At 40.9% G+C, this 18,591-nt stretch overlaps 1 protein-coding gene across 1 annotated transcript; it reads left to right on the top strand.

Moving 5' to 3' along the window:
- Positions 1 to 834: 834 nt before the first annotated feature.
- LOC141629816 (uncharacterized) lies at positions 835 to 2,058 on the top strand. The gene is made up of 4 exons (XM_074442756.1): positions 835 to 969; positions 1,195 to 1,256; positions 1,510 to 1,735; positions 1,903 to 2,058. The coding sequence occupies exons 1-4, from the start codon at positions 906 to 908 to the stop codon at positions 2,043 to 2,045; spliced, it is 495 nt and encodes a 164-aa protein (XP_074298857.1). The 5' UTR covers positions 835 to 905; the 3' UTR covers positions 2,046 to 2,058.
- The last annotated feature ends 16,533 nt before the right edge of the window (positions 2,059 to 18,591 follow it).

The following is an 18,591-nucleotide window of genomic DNA, read 5'->3' as shown; positions in this document are numbered from 1 at the left end:
GATAATTAATAGTTATAAAAAATTGGACCGACCAAATAGACACTTTAATAAATATATTATAATGGAGTTAAATGTAAATGGTAGCCATATATGTGTAATCTTGATAAATGAGTATTTTTTTTCATTATATGTGAGCCTACCCTAATTACTTTCACCACCATAAGTACTTATAAATAAAATATTTAGCATAGTGAGTACACATTTTAAATTCTAAACTATTTAACTCCTGTATCGAATGATAGCGCCCGCTACTACGACAATACGACCCGTGCATTTTGTGCACGGGTTTAAAACTAGTTCAAATTAAATTTGCAGGATAAATGCAAAAGCAAGTCATGTGAAGGAAATTAGTTCTGGAAATTGTGTATGGCAAAGCTATAAGAATAACCTTAGAGAAGCTAAGACAACGAAACAAAATATGATTGAGTTTTACTAAGGTAGTTGGATTGCTCTAACTGCTTTCTCTCCCCCAAGTCTATACGTACTCAACTAATATAATTAGTCTCACTTTAAACGGGTATATCCGTTTAGAATGTAGACGGGTTAAATATATCACCACTTACAAAATAAGACAAAGTGGTGACATCATACTTGTTGTTTGTCTTATTATAAAAAGTGGTGTGATATTTAGACAATAACTTGAATTATAAGAGGAGTTTCCCATATCAGTTATGAAAATGAGGCACAAAATAGGGTATTTTCCTACCAGAAAGTAACTATAAACCAATAGGACGTTTGACCAAATGAAAGACATAAAGACTAATAAGATATACACTTTCCTATATATTATGTTCATATAAGTTCTTACTAATCCTGCAAAGACACCTTCAACTGTTGGTTGCTGCTCTTTGTTAGCCATCTCTCTACGAAAGCATTACTTGGCACTGGCATTTTTTGGTTTCTTAATGGAAAGACATGTATGGATTTCTGGCATTCTTCTTATATTACTCACAGTCCTTTGCAACTCAGGTTAGTGCTGTTGCAAACACTTGGTTTCTTTTTCTGTAATGATATTAATATATCAGGTTGTTCATAAACAAGCTATATTATTAAGCTTTATTAATATTGGTTTGGAAAACATGTGGCTTAAAGAGGGATCGAAACTAATCCTTTCGTTTGTATATTTGCTCTATCTGAAAAAAGTTGCAAATATACAAACATAACTGTGATTTGTTATTAACCGTTGTTCAACAGGACTAGCACAGAATCCAGGACAGCTTGTTGCAAGAGCACTCTCATGCTTTAATGCTAACAATGTAAGCCTTTGATTGCCAGTCTCTCTTTCATAATGCTTCTACATATGTTAATTTCGATAATTGACTTTGTGTTATTTTATAAAAACACGAGTACAGCGTTCACAAAATAGCTGTGTCAAACACTTTAAGCCGAGTTTGTTACACACAGTATAGGAATTAGGTATGCTTGAGTTTATCATTATATGAACTTGAAAAGGTTGCAGCATGAGGTATTATAATTTAGTGCAGTAACAATAAGAGTATTTGGGTGCAGATCTACAAAAGATGTAACGGACCATACAGACTAACACAAAGTGGATACATCAACGTGCCTCTGGCTGCAACAGATCAGTTCTGCTATGGACCATGTTTATCAGAGACGCATCTAGTCCTCGACTGTGTTGACCATTCATTGTCTTCCTTTGTGTTCTACAACAGGGCCACCATTAACAACATCAGATCAACACTTCAGTCTGCTTGTAGCCACACTCATGAAAGAGGTTCGCAATTTACCCTTTCTCAAAAACTGCCACTTTATAACTGTGTTTCAACTTGTAGGTCATTTTCAGTTTTGGTCATTATCAGGCCAAGTTTCCAAATTTTTCTGATCCATCCCCGATTACATACATTGATAGGGTTTTTGGATTTGTTATAACAAACTTTACAGGCAACTTTAATGTGGAAGAGTACATGCAAGATTACTTGGTAGATGAATGGAGCAGTGCAAAGCTGCCTCCTGTTCCAAGCAGCATCGTCGCCTTCATACTTGCTATCTCTGTGCTGCTCTTCACAGCCACCACTGTTCTGTGATGTCCTGCCTGAGTCGAGATCGAATCATGCTTACTGAAACTAATATATATATATATATATATATATATATATATATATATATATATATATATATATATATATATATATATATATACACACATATATATTCATCGCTTCCTTCGATTCTTAACACAGTGAGAGAGAACTAGAAGCACTAGTGTTCATAATATAGATGTACTTGCAATATGTGATTCAACGTCATTTTGTAAAAAAGTAAAACTTTCTGTTCAGTGACGAGTGCCTCTCTCAGAGTCATACTTACGCAGTACCAGAAGGAGAAGATATCTTTTTATTTTTGACAGTCTTAGAAGATGTAGGCAATGTAGCTACTTACCAAAGCTATGACTCCAACTCTCAGAGTCATACTTACGCAGTACATCACTTCACATAAAACCATTATCCTGAATGAGCTAAGTGCCTTGATTTGTCTTCCACATTCTGATGACCTTCAGCAATGTTTCAGAAAAATGTTGGAAACTACATTTAAAAAAATGCACATAATTGTTGACGTAATTTCATTCCCAATCTACATCTACATTGATAATACAATAGGGTCATGAAACATACCGTATTAAATAGACCTGACAAACGGGTCGGGTCATACGGGTCAAGAAATAATTTCTAAATATTTTTTTTTATCAAAAAAATATTTTTTTTAAAAATGTAAAGCATATTTAAAATCAATATTTGATCATATTCAATGTTATATTAATTATATTGAGTCATTGACATAATTATTGAAATAAAAAAAATTTAATAATTATTTTATTATTAAATATTATAAATATAAAAAATTGATTTTTTAAATATGTTTGTATTTTTAAGTAATAAAAAAATAATTTTTTTTCAAATATAATATATAAATATTAATATTTTAATAAAATACTGGATTTACCTCTGACCCAACAGTTCGGGTCGGGTTTTGACCTTAAAATAACAGGTCATTTTGGGTTCGGGTCAAACGTGTCGGCATATCAAAATTTTCGAGCCTTGACCCTGAAAAAATGGGTCGGATCGGGTCGGGTCAAAACTTGACAAGTCTTTAGTTGGGAGGTTTGGAATGAAATGGAATGGATTCTAGTCATTCTAGTATTTGGTTGGGGTATTTTGGAATGGAGTTAGAATCCTGATGGATTGTCATTCCATCTCAACCCCTTGGAATCTCATACCCACCTCCTCCACATGGATTCAAACTTCATTCCTTCATGTTTATTTTTCTAATGAACCAAACATGTTTTGGAAGGTATGGAATTGGAACCCTATACTCCTAGGGATGTCATTGGGGCGGGGCGGTGGTGGATATAAGCTCCCCCGTACCCGTACCCACCAAGAAAAACTTGTACCCATCCCCGCCCCACCATCCGTGGCGGGTACAAGTTTCCAGAACCATCTCCGCTCCAACAGGCGGAAATCCCCGCTTACCCGTTAACCTGCTACACCATAATTTTATTCGATAAATTTTTTCGCAAAAGTTGATTTACTCACTATTAATTTCCATTTTTTGAATTAATCTTTATAATTTTAGTTTTTTACCAAAAAAGTTAGTAAAAAACTTTATAAAATATCGATTATTAACATTATATCTTAATTATAACTAAATAAGATTTAAAAAATTGTCATAGTCATATTAATTTTTTTAATGATTGGCAGGTAGGCGGGTAAGATGCAAAATCCATCCCCGCCCCATTACCCATGGCGGGTAAAATTTTAATACCCGCACTCGCCCCACCACCCGCCAAAGCTCTAACCATCCCCGCCACAACTAGGGCGGGTGCGGGGCGGTACCCACTTGTACCCGCCCCGATGACATCCCTACATACTCCTATGATTTCTCATTCCAATACATTCCATTCCTAAATAGTGAACCAAACGACCCCGTAATTTGTACACAGTACTATCCACGTCAAGATAATCAAGAAGGAGGTGAAATAATGACGGCAATGGACATTTGTAGCTTGGTTTAATTTTTAATTTTTTTATTTAAAAAAAAAAAAGGTTACGGTTATCATGAATAGATCCGAAGCAACAGAAAATCCCATATTTATAAAAGTTGAAGCATTTAAAAGCTTCCTATTGGCTGCAGCATTTTAGGGATGAAGAATCCCACGTTTTAGCCTAACTCTTTCTCAAAACGTCTTGCTTGTGACGGGCTGAAAACCTCTCACAAAAAGGGAGAAGGGACAAGGTAGGGCACCCCCCATGTGCTTCCCCACTCACCTCTCATGGGTATTTTGTGAGAGGAAATGGTATCTCTCACAAGCTTGTGACGGATATCGCCGCCTTCAATGAGATTTTGTGACTCTTTATCACAAAATCTCATTTGTAACGGCACGTATCCGTCACTTTGGAATGACGGATACCATTTTTCCTCACAAATGACCCAAATAGAGGAGAGATGGAAGCACATGGTGTTGGAGCTGTGTCCTCCAGTTAGTGCGGATAACGTTAAAACACATACACTTGTACGGACAAGTGGGAGCTTGTTGGGGCTGGTGTCCTCTACAAGTAGTGCAATAACATTTAAATCTCTAAAAGGGGGCTGGTGTCCTCTACAAGTAGTGCAATAACATTTAAATCTCTAAAAGGATCAAAGGGTATACTTTTGTATTATTATCAGTTGGTCCACGTTTATCAATAACGGTTGGCTTCCTAGATAAGTTTGACGTTATTGTCATACAGATGGCGGTGATCAACTGGTCCCTAAAAGTCACACCTATAGGATACGTTTGAGAGATGTGACGGTATGAAAATACAGTCATGTTGATGCCAAAGTTGACTAAGCAGTTAGTCGGAGTCATTGACTAATAATTAGTCAAACGCGATGTTGAGATGATTATTTGATACGGATTAAATAATAATGGCTAAGACGAATTAAGCGGTTAATTCGTGAATTAAATATTAACGATTATATTTAATTGATGTATATTGAATTAATTATACAATATTGTCTTTGTCGGACATGTATTAATATTTCAACTAATCCGTGTTATTAGTTGATGTTTTAATAACCGATAACCGATGACGATTTATAATAAAAGCGTGTCATATACATTTAGCATTTTACGAACCGGACCACGAGGTAAAATTAAGAGGAAGTGGAAGCCCACTTCCCTATGTAGGCTCACGGCCGGCCAAGCAAGAGGAAACAAAAGAGAGGCTCTCTCTCTTTTGTAACCTAATTTTTCATTTTGCAAAATTATTAGGGTTTTGAGAACATTTTTCTCTCAAAACCTAGATCTCACATCTAAAGAAACTCACAACAAATTCTCTCAATATTGCAAGGCAATTAGAGAATACATTCTAGCACAAGGGCATAATCTCAGACGGTCTTGGGTGCAACAATTAGGAGGAGATCTACGTTGATTTCTATTCATTTTGCCGAATTGCACTAGGACCCGAGGTTGATTCTTTTACCTTTATCGTTTCTATTGCATTTTCGTTTTATGACAATAATCACATATAAAATTTGCGTTATAGTCCTATATTTTAAGGGTATTATACGGATATTACCCCACAAGTGGTATCAGAGCGAGGCCACGTAAATTTTTCTTTGTGATTTTCATCAAACAAATTTGATTCGATGAGTTTTGCATAAAAATTGTCACGGCTGGATTTTTTTTATTTCGGCTGTTGTTTTTTTTTTGGGAACCGTGCCTTGTTTACACGGTTTTTGCTAGATCAGACGATCTTTTGTTTTCGTTTTGTTCTTTGCGTATTGTTATTTTAAACGATAATTATAACAATATGTTAAGATCATGTCAATTGTAGTTTTGTTTTCATACGAATTATGTTCAAATTGCAATTGAATTTTAACAAATCGTTTTTGTTTGGGACTGTTGTGGCTCACGGTTTAGCTACTGTTTTTCCCCCTTTTGATCTCGGCATTTCTGCTGAGATTTAAAAAAAAAAAATTTTTTGGCTGTTTTGTCACGGTTTAACCGTGAAAAAGAAAAAAAAAATTTCATGCTTCAATTTTTTTTTTGGCCATGTTTTATGCATAATACGGATTTTATGCATTCGCTTGATAGTGAAACGGTTCACTCACGTACCATTTTGTTGTTTTAAAGCGATTTAAAGTAACGGATTATCATGGATTAAAATTAAGTTGATTAAAGCGGTTCTGTCGCATAATTTTAATCATTAAAGGTGGTTTGGATAAATTTTACATAATTACGGAAGTATGTCTCGAATAAATTTGTTTTAGTTGATGCATTTTATTTATCGTTATTTTGAATGTTTTGAATGCTTTTATTACGTATTTATTTATTTTTGCAAACGGTTGTAACTTAGTGTGGCCTTAGTAGAACGTGTTACCGTAATGATGGAACACGGTCTTGGTTGTATTTTGAGATCTCGTATCTCCATTTTATTTTATTTTTCCTTGTAATTACAATTAAAAATTACAAAATATAAACCTATTTACATTCTAAATAAAAACTGTAATTTTGAGAAGACCAAAGATGGAGATCGGATGCTCACTCCCGCTGCATGAAAAAGATGGAACATCAAGACAAGCTTCTCGGGTCCAACGGTGGATTCCAAAGTTGTATTATGTTCTTTTTACTAGGATAGGCCACACTAGGAATTTTTATTTACGTTTTGCATTCTTTTATTTATTTTATCGTAACGATAGATTGCATCATATTCCACCTAAAAACCAAACCACCTAATAATTGCATGAAAACTGACTCATATAGAGGTCACGCGTTAGTTTTCTTTGACATTCTTATGTCACGCGATCAATTTTAAGCCATCACCTAAGCTAATTCATTCACGTAATGCTAGTTATTCGTTCACTTAAAATGAGTTAAAACTAAGTTGATGGGATCTTCCTCGTATAACCAAAAATTGAGAATAGTCTTTATAGGTCAAACTCCAATGAATCCCTTCTTCGTCGGTAGGCATAATATGACCCCTTCTACGTCGGGTAAGTTGGAATTGATTGACTTATTTTATCTCAACACTATGGTCACTCGTACGATCCTGTGATTATGGTGGACTATAGATAGGATTTACGGAAATCTATCGACCAAGAGTTCTTACGGAAGAACTAGCTAAACAGTTGGCTTATCAATTTACGGAAATTGAGTCTTGGGATCACTTGTATTATTCTTGAGGGAGATCAATTGTGCAAGTGCAATGAGTCTACACGATTAAAATGAATTTTAAATAGACTTAAATCACCTCGATGAGTTGCTTATTTCGTTTTTGTTTTTCTTTCTTTTTCAGCATATATCAAAATTTTTAAACTGCTAATAACATAATGGCTGGCATCCTCGATGACCCAATGCCAAGTGCCACATTGGACCGTGAGTCCTGGCTTCGGATCTTTATGAATTAGATGAATCGTCTACTAGATCGAAGAATGATGGATCAAACTTCGCGGAATGGGAGGCGGCATTACGGAATGCTGCCACTGCTGACGGGAAGCTCAAGTATCTCACTGAGCCCCTCCCGCCAGCCCCAGGCCCCACGGCTCGAGTCAACGAGGTCTCCAAGTATAGCGACTTCGTCATGGAAGCGGGTGCGATTAAAAACGTACTCATTTTTGCAATGGAATCCAATTTGCATAAACGCTTCATAGCCCAAGGTGCAAACAAGATTTTCACCACGCTCACCAAGGAATTCTCGAAAGCACCGAGAATCGTGACCTATGAGCATACCACTCGCTTCTTTGATGCGAGACTCGTAAGGGCCAACCGGTTAGCCCACACATTCTCGGCATGATTGAGAATGTCGAGAGACTGGAGGCGCTTGATTGTAAAATCAGCGAGAACATCGTGATTGACCGCATGCTTCATTCACTCCACGATGGTTTTGCGCTCTTTAGAGCGAATTACTATATGAATGATTTGAAGAAAAGTCCCCATGAATTGCACTCCCTTCTCGTACATGCACCGAGAAGGACATGAAGTTCAGTGGGAGCTTGAAACAGGATGTTCTCGTTGTGTCAAACAAGGGCAAGGGTAAGGGCAAAGCTCGGCGGACCTAGCAGTAGAGGCAAACCGAAGTTCAAGAAGTCGTGGTCGAGGTAAGAGTGGGCCTGGTGAGGCAAGTAACTCATCGGCGCGACAAAGAGCAAGACCGAAAACATGGAATGCCATCATTGCCACAAGATTGGGCATTGGAGGCGTACATGTCATGTTTACCATGAGGACATAAAAGCAGGTCGTGTTAAACCCGTTGGTATGTTTTCTTCCTCTTCTACTTTTATTCATATGATTGAGATTAACCACGCAAGTTACGGAACTTGGGTACTAGATATTGGTTGTGGTTCTCATCTGTGTAATCATGTGCGGGGGCTCCGAAACATCGAACCCCTCGTAAAGGGTGAGGTGGACTGCGTGTCGGGAATGGAGCACGAGTGGCCGCCGTCTCGAGGGGAACATACGTGATCCAGCCTTCCTAGCGATTTGAGTTATTTTTATATAATCGCTATTATGTACCCCCAGTCTTTCCAAAAACATTATTTCGGTTTCTCGCACTTGACAAACTTGGTTTTTCATTTGTAATAGAGAATAATACTTGCATTTTCTCATTACACGATATGATTTATGGCAAGGCAGTCTCCATGAACGGAATTTATGTTTTAGATCAGACCACCGAAATATTACACGTAATGAATAAGAAGTTAAAGGTTGGTGACAAAGATCAAACGTATCTATGGCACTGCCGTATGGGACACATTAATGAGAAACGCGTAAAACAGCTCATAAAGAATGGAGCTATCTCGGCCTTTGATTTTCAATCATTTGGCACGTGTGAATCATGTCTCATTGGTAAGATGACTCGAATTTCCTTCAAAGGTGTTGGAATGCGCGCTGCTGACCTATTAGGACTCATACATACGGATGTGTGTGGACCTATGTCAATCACCGCACGAGAAGGCTATAGGTATTTCATCACTTTCACGGATGATTTAAGTAGATATGGCTATGTCTACTTAATGAAGCACAAAAGTGAATCCTTTGAGAAATTCAAGAAATACCAGAATCGGGTACAGAACCTACTGGGTAGAAAGATTAAAACATTACGTTCAGATCGTGGTGGCGAGTATCTTTCTCACGAGTTTGATCAACACCTTAAGGACTGTGGGATTGCCCTACAGTTAACTCCACCTGGAACACCTCAGTTGAATGGTGTGTCCGAACGGAGAAATCGAACACTACTTGATATGGTTCGATCCATGATGAGTCACACCGTGTTGCCTGACTCATTATGGGGTTATGCTCTTCTGTCACTGCTCTAATACTTAACCGAAGTCCGTCTAAAGCTGTTGACAAGACTCCATATGAACTATGGAAGGGAACGATCCCTAACTTGTCCTTTATACGGGTTTGGGGCTGCGAGGCTTATGTCAAGTGGAGACACGAGGATAAGCTCGGCCCGCGATCGGTGAAGACATACTTTATAGGTTATCCTAAAGGAACCCTTGGTCATTACTTTTATTCGCCAACCGAACAACGTGTTTTTGTTGCGGCTAGTGCGACATTCTTAGAGAAGGAATTTCTCGAGAATGCAAAGAGTGATAGAACCTTCGACTGTCGGAGGTTCCAACCAAATACCGAGCAACCATTGGAGGAACCTATTCCTTCAATCCCGGCTGCGGTTAATATTCCTGAGGAACCTAGGAGGTCGGGAAGAGTCTCTATTCCTCCGGACAGATACATTGGTATGGTCGAGGAACATGACATAGATGACATTATACTCTTAACGAGTAGTGAACCCGCAACCTATAAAGGTGCCATGACTGACTTTCGACTCAAAGTTATGGCTTCGGCCATGCAATCCGAGATGGACTCTATGTATGAGAACAACGTATGGGATCTTGTTGACTTACTCGCTAAGGTTCGTCCCCTTCAATGCAAATGGCTTTACAAGATAAAGCATTTCGTGGAAGGTCAACAAGATATCTATAAAGCACGACTAGTTGCTAAAGGTTTCACCCAAGTGCCAGGTTTGCACTACGATGAAATTTTTGCACCCGTAGTCATGTTGCGTTCCATTCGGATTATCTTAGCGATTGCCGCTTTTCATGACTATGAAATTTGGCAGATGGATGTGAAAACCGCCTTCTTAAATGGGTTTTTGGAGGAAGAGTTGTACATGGTACAACCCGAAGGTTTCATAGATCCAGAACATCCTAAGAAAGTGTACAAGCTTAAGCGTTCCATTTATGGACTTAAGCAAGCTTCTAGGAGTTGGAATCATCGTTTCGACCAAGTGATAAAGGAAAATGGATTTACTCGATCGGTCGAGGAACCATGTCTATATATCAAGTCGAGTGGGAGCAAGATTGTCTTCCTAATATTGTATGTCGATGACATACTCCTGATTGGGAATGACATACCTCTCTTAACTTCGGTAAAAGTATGGTTGAAAAACCACTTCCAGATGAAAGATCTGGGTGAGGCACAAAGAATTTTGGGCATCCGTATCTATCGAGATAGATCACGTCGGATGTTATCTCTCGATCAGAGTCTTACATAGACAAGATCCTAGAGAGATTCAAAGCATGACTAACTCCAAAAAGGGGTTTCTTCCTATGGCTCCAGGGGTGCATTTGAGCAAGTCTCAGGCACCAGAGACACCGGAAGAGAAAGAGCGCATGACACGGATTCCTTATGCCTCGGCTATAGGATCAATCATGTATGCCATGATATGCACACATCCGGACGTGGCATATGCATTGAGTATGACAAGTCGATTCCAACAGCATCCAGGTGAATCACATTGGATGGCTGTCAAGAACATTCTTAAGTACTTACGGAGGACTAAAGATTGGGCATTGACTTATGGAGGCGAACAAAAGCTATGCGCAACCGATTCTGCAGATGCTAGCTTCCAAACGGATCGAGATGACTCAAAATCTCACCTGGATTCGTTTTTACTCTTAATGGCGCCGCATCATTTGGAAGAGTTCCAAACAAAGTGTTACAGCAGATTCTACGACTTAGTCCGAGTACTATGCCGCGTCTGAAGCTGCAAAGGAAGCGATATGGATGCGTCAATTCTTACAAGGACTATCCGTAGTGCCTAGTTCGAATGACCCGATCACCATCTATTGCGACAATAGAGGTGCCATCTTCCAAGCTAAGGAGCCAAAGTCTAGCAACAAGTCTAGACATGTACAACGGAAAGCTCATCTAATCCGAGATTACGTGGAGCAAAAGGAAGTAGTGATAGAAAAGATTGCTACTGAGGATAACATAGCAGATCCTCTCACTAAACCATTACGACAAGATAAGCATGAAGGGCATGTTAATTCCATGGGAATTAAACGTGTTCCTAAGTTGTAGTACTCTTTTATGGATTAGATTCATTCCCTTATGTACTCTATACGACATCATCGTTTTGATATTTATATATTTTGTTTTTCATGTGGTTTTGTACGACAATTTTGAACACCACAAAGTGAACTGAACAAACATTATATTTTTGGTCCTTAATTGCCCACGTGAGCTGATAACTCAAGGTAATTATTTTGTAACGTTGGTTGATGGTGGGTTCAACGAGCCATAAGTCAAACGTTTGACTGACCAATCACAGAGGCGAGTTATACGGATATCTCGTAGGACACATTTGTGACATCGACGTGGAGTCCTAAATGTTTTATAACATTCGGTGCCCGGTCGTGGATAGGACCTCCATGGTGATCCTAAGAGTCGATTCTTTTGACTATCGACTGTCTCTTGAGACTAAGGCAGATTTTGGGTGACTTTGGTTTCTTTCTCACGGTCATCCGTAACAGGGGGCCAAGTAGATTTTTTCTGGGTCATTTCATGCTGTGCTTAGTTCGGAAGGAGTCGAGTTGAAGGAAATATTCAGCCTTTATCAGGTACTCGATATTTCTCAGGGCCACTCGAGGAGCTGTAACTGAAATGCATGGCCATGCTCGAATACGAATTCGTTTTATCAGTTGAGTTACTCTCTAGTCGGGGAAACCACTCTTGATGCAGATCGATTGTAAAATACGACCTTTGCGGATCCGGATCTGCAAATTGTTTTACATTGAGTGGGAGAAATTTTAAATGAATATGAGAATCGGTTATCGCACATACACTTGTACGGACAAGTGGGAGTTTGTTGGAGCTGTGTCCTCCAGTTAGTGCGGATAACGTTAAAACACATACACTTGTACGAACAAGTGGGAGCTTGTTGGGGCTGGTGTCCTCTACAAGTAGTGCAATAACATTTAAATCTCTAACAGGATCAAAGGGTATACTTTTGTATTATTATCAGTTGGTCCACGTTTATCAATAACGGTTGGCTTGCTAGATAAGTTTGACGTTATTATCATACAGATGGCGGTGATCAACTGGTCCCTAAAAGTCACACCTATAGGATACGTTTGAGAGATGTGACGGTATGAAAATACAGTCATGTTGATGCCAAAGTTGACTAAGCAGTTAGTCGGAGTCATTGACTAATAATTAGTCAAACGCGATGTTGAGATGATTATTTGATACGGATTAAATAATAATGGCTAAGACGAATTAAGTGGTTAATTCGTAAATTAAATATTAACGATTATATTTAATTGATGTATATTGAATTAATTATACAATATTGTCTTTGTCGGACATGTATTAATATTTCAACTAATCCGTGTTATTAGTTGATGTTTTAATAACCGATAACCGATGACGATTTATAATAAAAGCGTGTCATATACATTTAGCATTTTACGAACCGGACCACGAGGTAAAATTAAGAGGAAGTGGAAGCCCACTTCCCCATGTAGGCTCACGGCCGGCCAAGCAAGAGGAAACAAAAGAGAGGCTCTCTCTCATTTGTAACCTAATTTTTCATTTTGCAAAATTATTAGGGTTTTGAGAACATTTTTCTCTCAAAACCTAGATCTCACATCTAAAGAAACTCACAACAAATTCTCTCAATATTGCAAGGCAATTAGAGAATACATTCTAGCACAAGGGCATAATCTCAGACGGTCTTGGGTGCAACAATTAGGAGGAGATCTACGTTGATTTCTATTCATTTTGCCGAATTGCACTAGGACCCGAGATTGATTCTTTTACCTTTATCGTTTCTATTGCATTTTCGTTTTATGACAATAATCACATATAAAATTTGCGTTATAGTCCTATATTTTAAGGGTATTATACGGATATTACCCCACACATGGAGGTGTCCCCACCTTGTCCCCCCTATCCGTTTTGTGAGTGCCATTATCCGTCACTTGCTTCGACCCGTCTTCAGCAAAACTAATTGACTCTTTATTTACCTTCTCTCCTCATTTGGTAATTAATTCTCCTCTCTCCTCTATTAACATATTTTCAGATTTATTTTAAGAGACTATATAGTATATGATGATGATATATGATATGAAATGGATATATGATTATATGTCGCCTAAAAATAAAATTAAATACAGTCCACATACAAAAAATTACATACCCAGAAAATCGAGTTAATATTGAAATTAATTACAGAATATCAATAAATTACATATCAAAAAAATATAAATTACAGTCCACTATTACATACCCAAAATTGAAATTTTAGCAACCAAATAACCAAACTAAATAAAATATAAACGAAAAATAACATAAAAAACGAAAAAAAAAATAACAAAAATATTTTCTTAAAAAAAATTCATGGATGTCAATTTCAATAAACCGATCATTAGATCTACAAAGTTCTATAGTTTAATTATTAAACATTCACATAAATAATTTTTCAAAGAAGGTTTATAATAATTAAATATTTAAAATTTGCATAAAATGAGAGAATCGGCAAAAATTATTAAAGATTAAAAAAATTATTTAAGATTAAAAAAATCATCAATTTTTTTAAAAAAAAAAAAGCAAAAAAACTAATTTCCTCCTATAACAATAAAAATAATTGAAGAAACGTGTTGGCGAAAAAATGTAAAAGCTAGAAATCATTTGCAAAAAGATCCATACATACTTTTTTCTTGAAATCCTTATAATCTACCCAATATATAAATTTGATTGAAGCTGATCTCGAATAAAGGAGGAAGGGGCGTTTAGCATTTTCACATATATCGACCAAGTGAGAAAGACGGCGGAGGAGGGTAAGTAAGAAAGAGTGATATTAGTGATGAAACAAGAATTAAAATTGAGGAATACATTATGCGTATTATGGGCAACATTGGTAAATGTTGGGTGGATTAGATGTTTCATTAAAGGGGGAGGACTGAGCTGCGCATTTGGTGAGGAGTGAAGGGCGAGGGTAGGGTTTTTTAATGGTAGTTGTGTTATATTTATATGGGTCAAATTTGTAAACTAATTGTTCCGGGTGTAATTCCAGAGCAGATATTCGTTACCACTCGTAGCTTGTAGAATGTCGTCTTTGGTTGAATCCTTCTTTCCTTAATTGTTCCTCTCGGCCTCTCCTGCAACAATGAACGAACTGAGGGCTTGGCTTTGTGCCAAGCGTACTCCCTCCGACGCTCAAGTCAGTAGACTTAAGGGATAAGTTGTTACTTGGCTGAATGTATATTGTAGAGAGATAAGGAAGATTATACCAGATGAATAGTGTCTTTTAGGTTAAGTTCTGGATCCTTTCCTCAATGAAGGTTGAGGAGTATTTATAGACCTTCACCTTTTGTCACGTAGTGGCCAAGTGGCCAAGTGGCTAGCAGGTGGAAAGACTGATCTACCCCTCGGCTGAGGGACCTATGGCAGGCCGGCGGGCCCTGTTGACTCACCGCCGAGGGATCTTGGATATGAGTACGCGGGTATGTGCCCCGGCTGGCAAGTTGCCATGCCGAGACCAGCCGACAGCCGATGGGTCATCGGCCAGGTTGTCTAAGCCGTTGACTTTGTGGATCTCTTTGACCTTGCTCAATATGTTGACTTGGTCGGTGCGAATATGCCCCATCAATTTGCCCCCAGCGTAGTCTATGCCGTGGTATGGGCTCCGATGTACGTTTGAGCGTATATTCTGCGCAAGTAATTTGTAAAAAATTTTCTGCATCGGCTTCTTTTACCTCGGCCTGGTCTTTCTTAGGCCGTACCATATCCCCCCTCCACATGGATGTGTAAAGGGCATCAGATGTGGAAAAGAAAGTGACGCTGGCCGAGACCAGGGTTGAGTGTGCCGGTTGTTTTTGATTGCCCCCGGCCGGCGCTACCTAGCTTGGTTGATCGAGTGGCCGGCGGAGAACAGATGCTTGGGAATTTGTTGAGGAAGGTGAATAGGCGGAGAGATATGAATGGGCGTGTTGAAGACGCTTGGTCACTATTGCATTGATTGACGTCCAACTGTTGCAACGATTGACATCCCGTGGTTGCATGTCCGACACGTGTCTGCACGCTGATTGGTTGACGCTTCATGGGCTGTTCTCTGATTGGTCCTTCTTCATGGGCTTTTCCCTATAAATAGGGCAGTTATTCCGTGAAATTGGCCACCAATTTCATTCTCCAAAATTTTTCTTCTCTCTAAACTTTCAAGGGCTTCTTTGTCTTCTAATTTTCAGAGTTGTTACTCCGGCGAGTGTTTTTCTTCAAGGTAAACAAACAAATTTCTTCACTTTTTATTTTGTTAAATAATTATTGCTATTATGTCTTCTGCTGACGCCGGGACTAGCACTTCTGCGCCGGAGGGTTCCCCGTCGCGTCTTGATGGGGAGGGGATACTAGACGCCATCCCGATAAGGTTTGGGGGCCCTAGGTCTCCTTCTCCCGTAGTCGATCCACCAATTTTGGAGGAGTGGGAGGATGAGGATGACGATACTGATGAGGATGAGAAGACTCCTTCTGATGATGAGAGGCTGTCTATCCCGGATCATGGCGAGGCCTGCACGACTGGTCTTGACCGTGCTTGGTCCCATAAGTTCGCCAGTTGTTCCGGCGAGACATTTTTCGGAGGCCATTTCTCCTTCGGTGAGGGGTACAAGATCGTTATCCCTAAGGAGGGTCAGGCGGTCTGTTGCCCTCCACCGGGTCACACCGGCGTGTACATCAGGCACCTGGAGTATGGGCTGCGGTTTCCTCTGAATAAATACGTCATGGCCATCATCAAAGCTATGAACGTCGCTGTGGCCCAACTGCATCCGCTGGCCATGAGGACGATAGTTGGCTTTGTGTGGCTCTGTCTTTTTAGGGGGGAGATCCCGACAGTCAACTTATTCCGCCGCCTTCATCATCTACGGTCGTCAATCGCTGGTAAAGTGGGTTGGTATAGTGTGCAGGCGGAGCCAGGCTTCGTCTCCGTGTCCAAAATTACTTCTTGCAAAGACTGGCAACGGCGATGGGTGTATGTTCAAGTGCCGGAGGACTACCCACTGCCTCGGTCTTTCCAGAGCCCTGTTTACTTGCGGTGTGAGAACCGGGAAGAGTATGAGGAGTGTATCTCCCGGGGTAAAGTTAAAATGGACGCTTCGATGGTCCCCTCTTCCGAGGATGAGAAGCGGGCGATGCACTGTTTGATCTTTGAGAAGGGATGGCGCCCCGACTCGATTATTCTTCAGGATGAGCCGCTCTGCCATGTCGACCTCATACCGGCCCTCGGCCCGGGGTGAGTGGGGTCGGTGTGAGGCCCATCTTTACTGTCATGCTTTTGTTTTGAGCTTTGTTTTACTCCTTTTATGTGACCTTTGTTTGATTTCTTGCACTGACCGGTTTGGCAGGATCATGCGAGAGGACCTTGCAGAGGTTAGGGCTTGACAAGGACAGGAAGGTCGTTGAACAGCATCCTACGGCTGACTTGCGTGATCGTAGACCGTCTCCCAACGAACTCATGGATAAGCAGCTGAAGTCACTGGATCCGGCGGCGGCCCAGGCAAGGGTTCTCGGAGGCGTGCCAAAGAGAACAAAGAAGGCAGCGTCCGAGGTTGGCGGCGGCGTGCGTGCTAGCTCCTCTTCGACCCGGTGGTTCGAAGCTTTGTGGAGGTCATCGAAATCACTGATGGGGCGGTGACCGTTGCTAAGGCCCTTTCTCCTCCGAAGAAGAGAAAAGAGCCTCCGTCTGCTTCCATCGTTGCCGGGGAGAAGACTGACTCAGCCGGCCCTCGAACGAAGAGGGTCCAGACTGGTACGGATCTAACTTGTGGTTCGGATTTAGTGGTTCGTTGGACATCCCGGATGACCGGCTTTCGATGTGTCAATGCATGGTGACATGGATGCTCTGTGTAAATTTTTGTAGATCCTCCTTCGGCAGCCGCCGTTCTCACCGAACGCAATTAGGAAGCGACTGAGAAGGCTATTGAGAAGGCGGGTGAAATGTCATCGTTGACTCCTCGGCTCGGAAGATTCCTCCCTCCGAGCTTGTGGCAGAGGGTGTGAAATTATATAAGAGGCTGGCCAAGTGGACCCAACAAGCCGGCTCCCACATCCTGGAGCAGGAGAAGACCATGGCCCAAGCTGCGCCGCTGATCGCAAAGCTTAAACTTGATCTCTCTGCCGCAAAGGGGGAAGCCGGGAAGGCTAAACTGGATCTCTTTGCTGCCAAGAAGCGCGTGGAGGAAACTAAGAAGCGCTAGGGGCCGAGAGGGCCAAAGTTGAGGAAGCGATGCCGCCACCGCCAAGATGATGGAGGAGCGGGACAGTACAAGGGCGCTTATGACGCCGTGGTGGCCAAGTGGGAAGAGTGGAAGGTTCTGTTCCACAACCAGGCGGAGGCGCTCGGGACGCGCGCAGAGCTACCCTTGCTCAAAAGGAGAAGGATATTGAAATGCTTCAAGATGATCTTCTCCCTAAAATGTGCGCCCATTCCGGACCAGGCCGAGGAGGCGACCAGGGAGGCAATCAAAAGCTCGTTCGAGGGCTCCTTCCCGTGGGATAAATTTGACCAGCTTACGGACGAGATGGCGTCTTTGCCGCAGAGGCGGCGGCTGCGGAGAAGACGGAGGCGGCGAAGGCGGCTCGAGATAGGCCGAGGCCAAGGCGGCCTATGATGCAAAGGTGAAGGAGGCCGAGGGGCTAGAGGCGCTTGAAAACGTCGAGCCCTCTTCGAGCCGGCCACCGAAGATGTTCTTGCACTGCGATGGAGGGCAAAGAACGGGCATAGGGAGACGGGCGGTCGTCACGGACTCACCGGCGTCTCGGATAGCTTTAGCTGTTCGGGGCCAATTATTGAGCCTTCTCTCCCTGCCATCTTTTGGCGCTTCAAATCACAAGTCTGTAACCTTTTGTTTTTTTGTTTCCTCGCTTTTTGTAAAGCTTTGGTAGGTAGAGTTTAGGCTATCCTTATGGGGACGGCCGTCGTCTGTACTCTCCTTGCAATTATTTTCAATAAAGTTTTATTATCGGTCCTCGGCTTTGGCCGGGGCTTTGATCATCATTCTTCACTTGTCTTTTTGCGTCATTTAATTGAGTGCCTTCGTTTTTACCGTCGGCATGGCCGAGGCAGTTGGAATGCATATCTCAACTGTGTTTAACGTCTTTTTGAACATGACATATTGGTCGTCTCCTCTTTTACTCTCGGTCATTGTGTCCCCGTCGCTCTCGGCTAAGGCCGAGGTAATCGGGGTTATGGCTCGATAGCAATTCTTCTAGCGTATCGGTCATTGTGTCCCCGTCGCTCTCGGCTAAGGCCG

This window comes from Silene latifolia, chromosome 2, assembly GCF_048544455.1.
Source record: "Silene latifolia isolate original U9 population chromosome 2, ASM4854445v1, whole genome shotgun sequence".
Classification (NCBI taxonomy): domain Eukaryota; kingdom Viridiplantae; phylum Streptophyta; class Magnoliopsida; order Caryophyllales; family Caryophyllaceae; genus Silene; species Silene latifolia.
The sequence above is the reverse complement of the archived record's forward strand: the minus strand, read 5'-3'. Positions and strand labels throughout refer to the sequence as shown.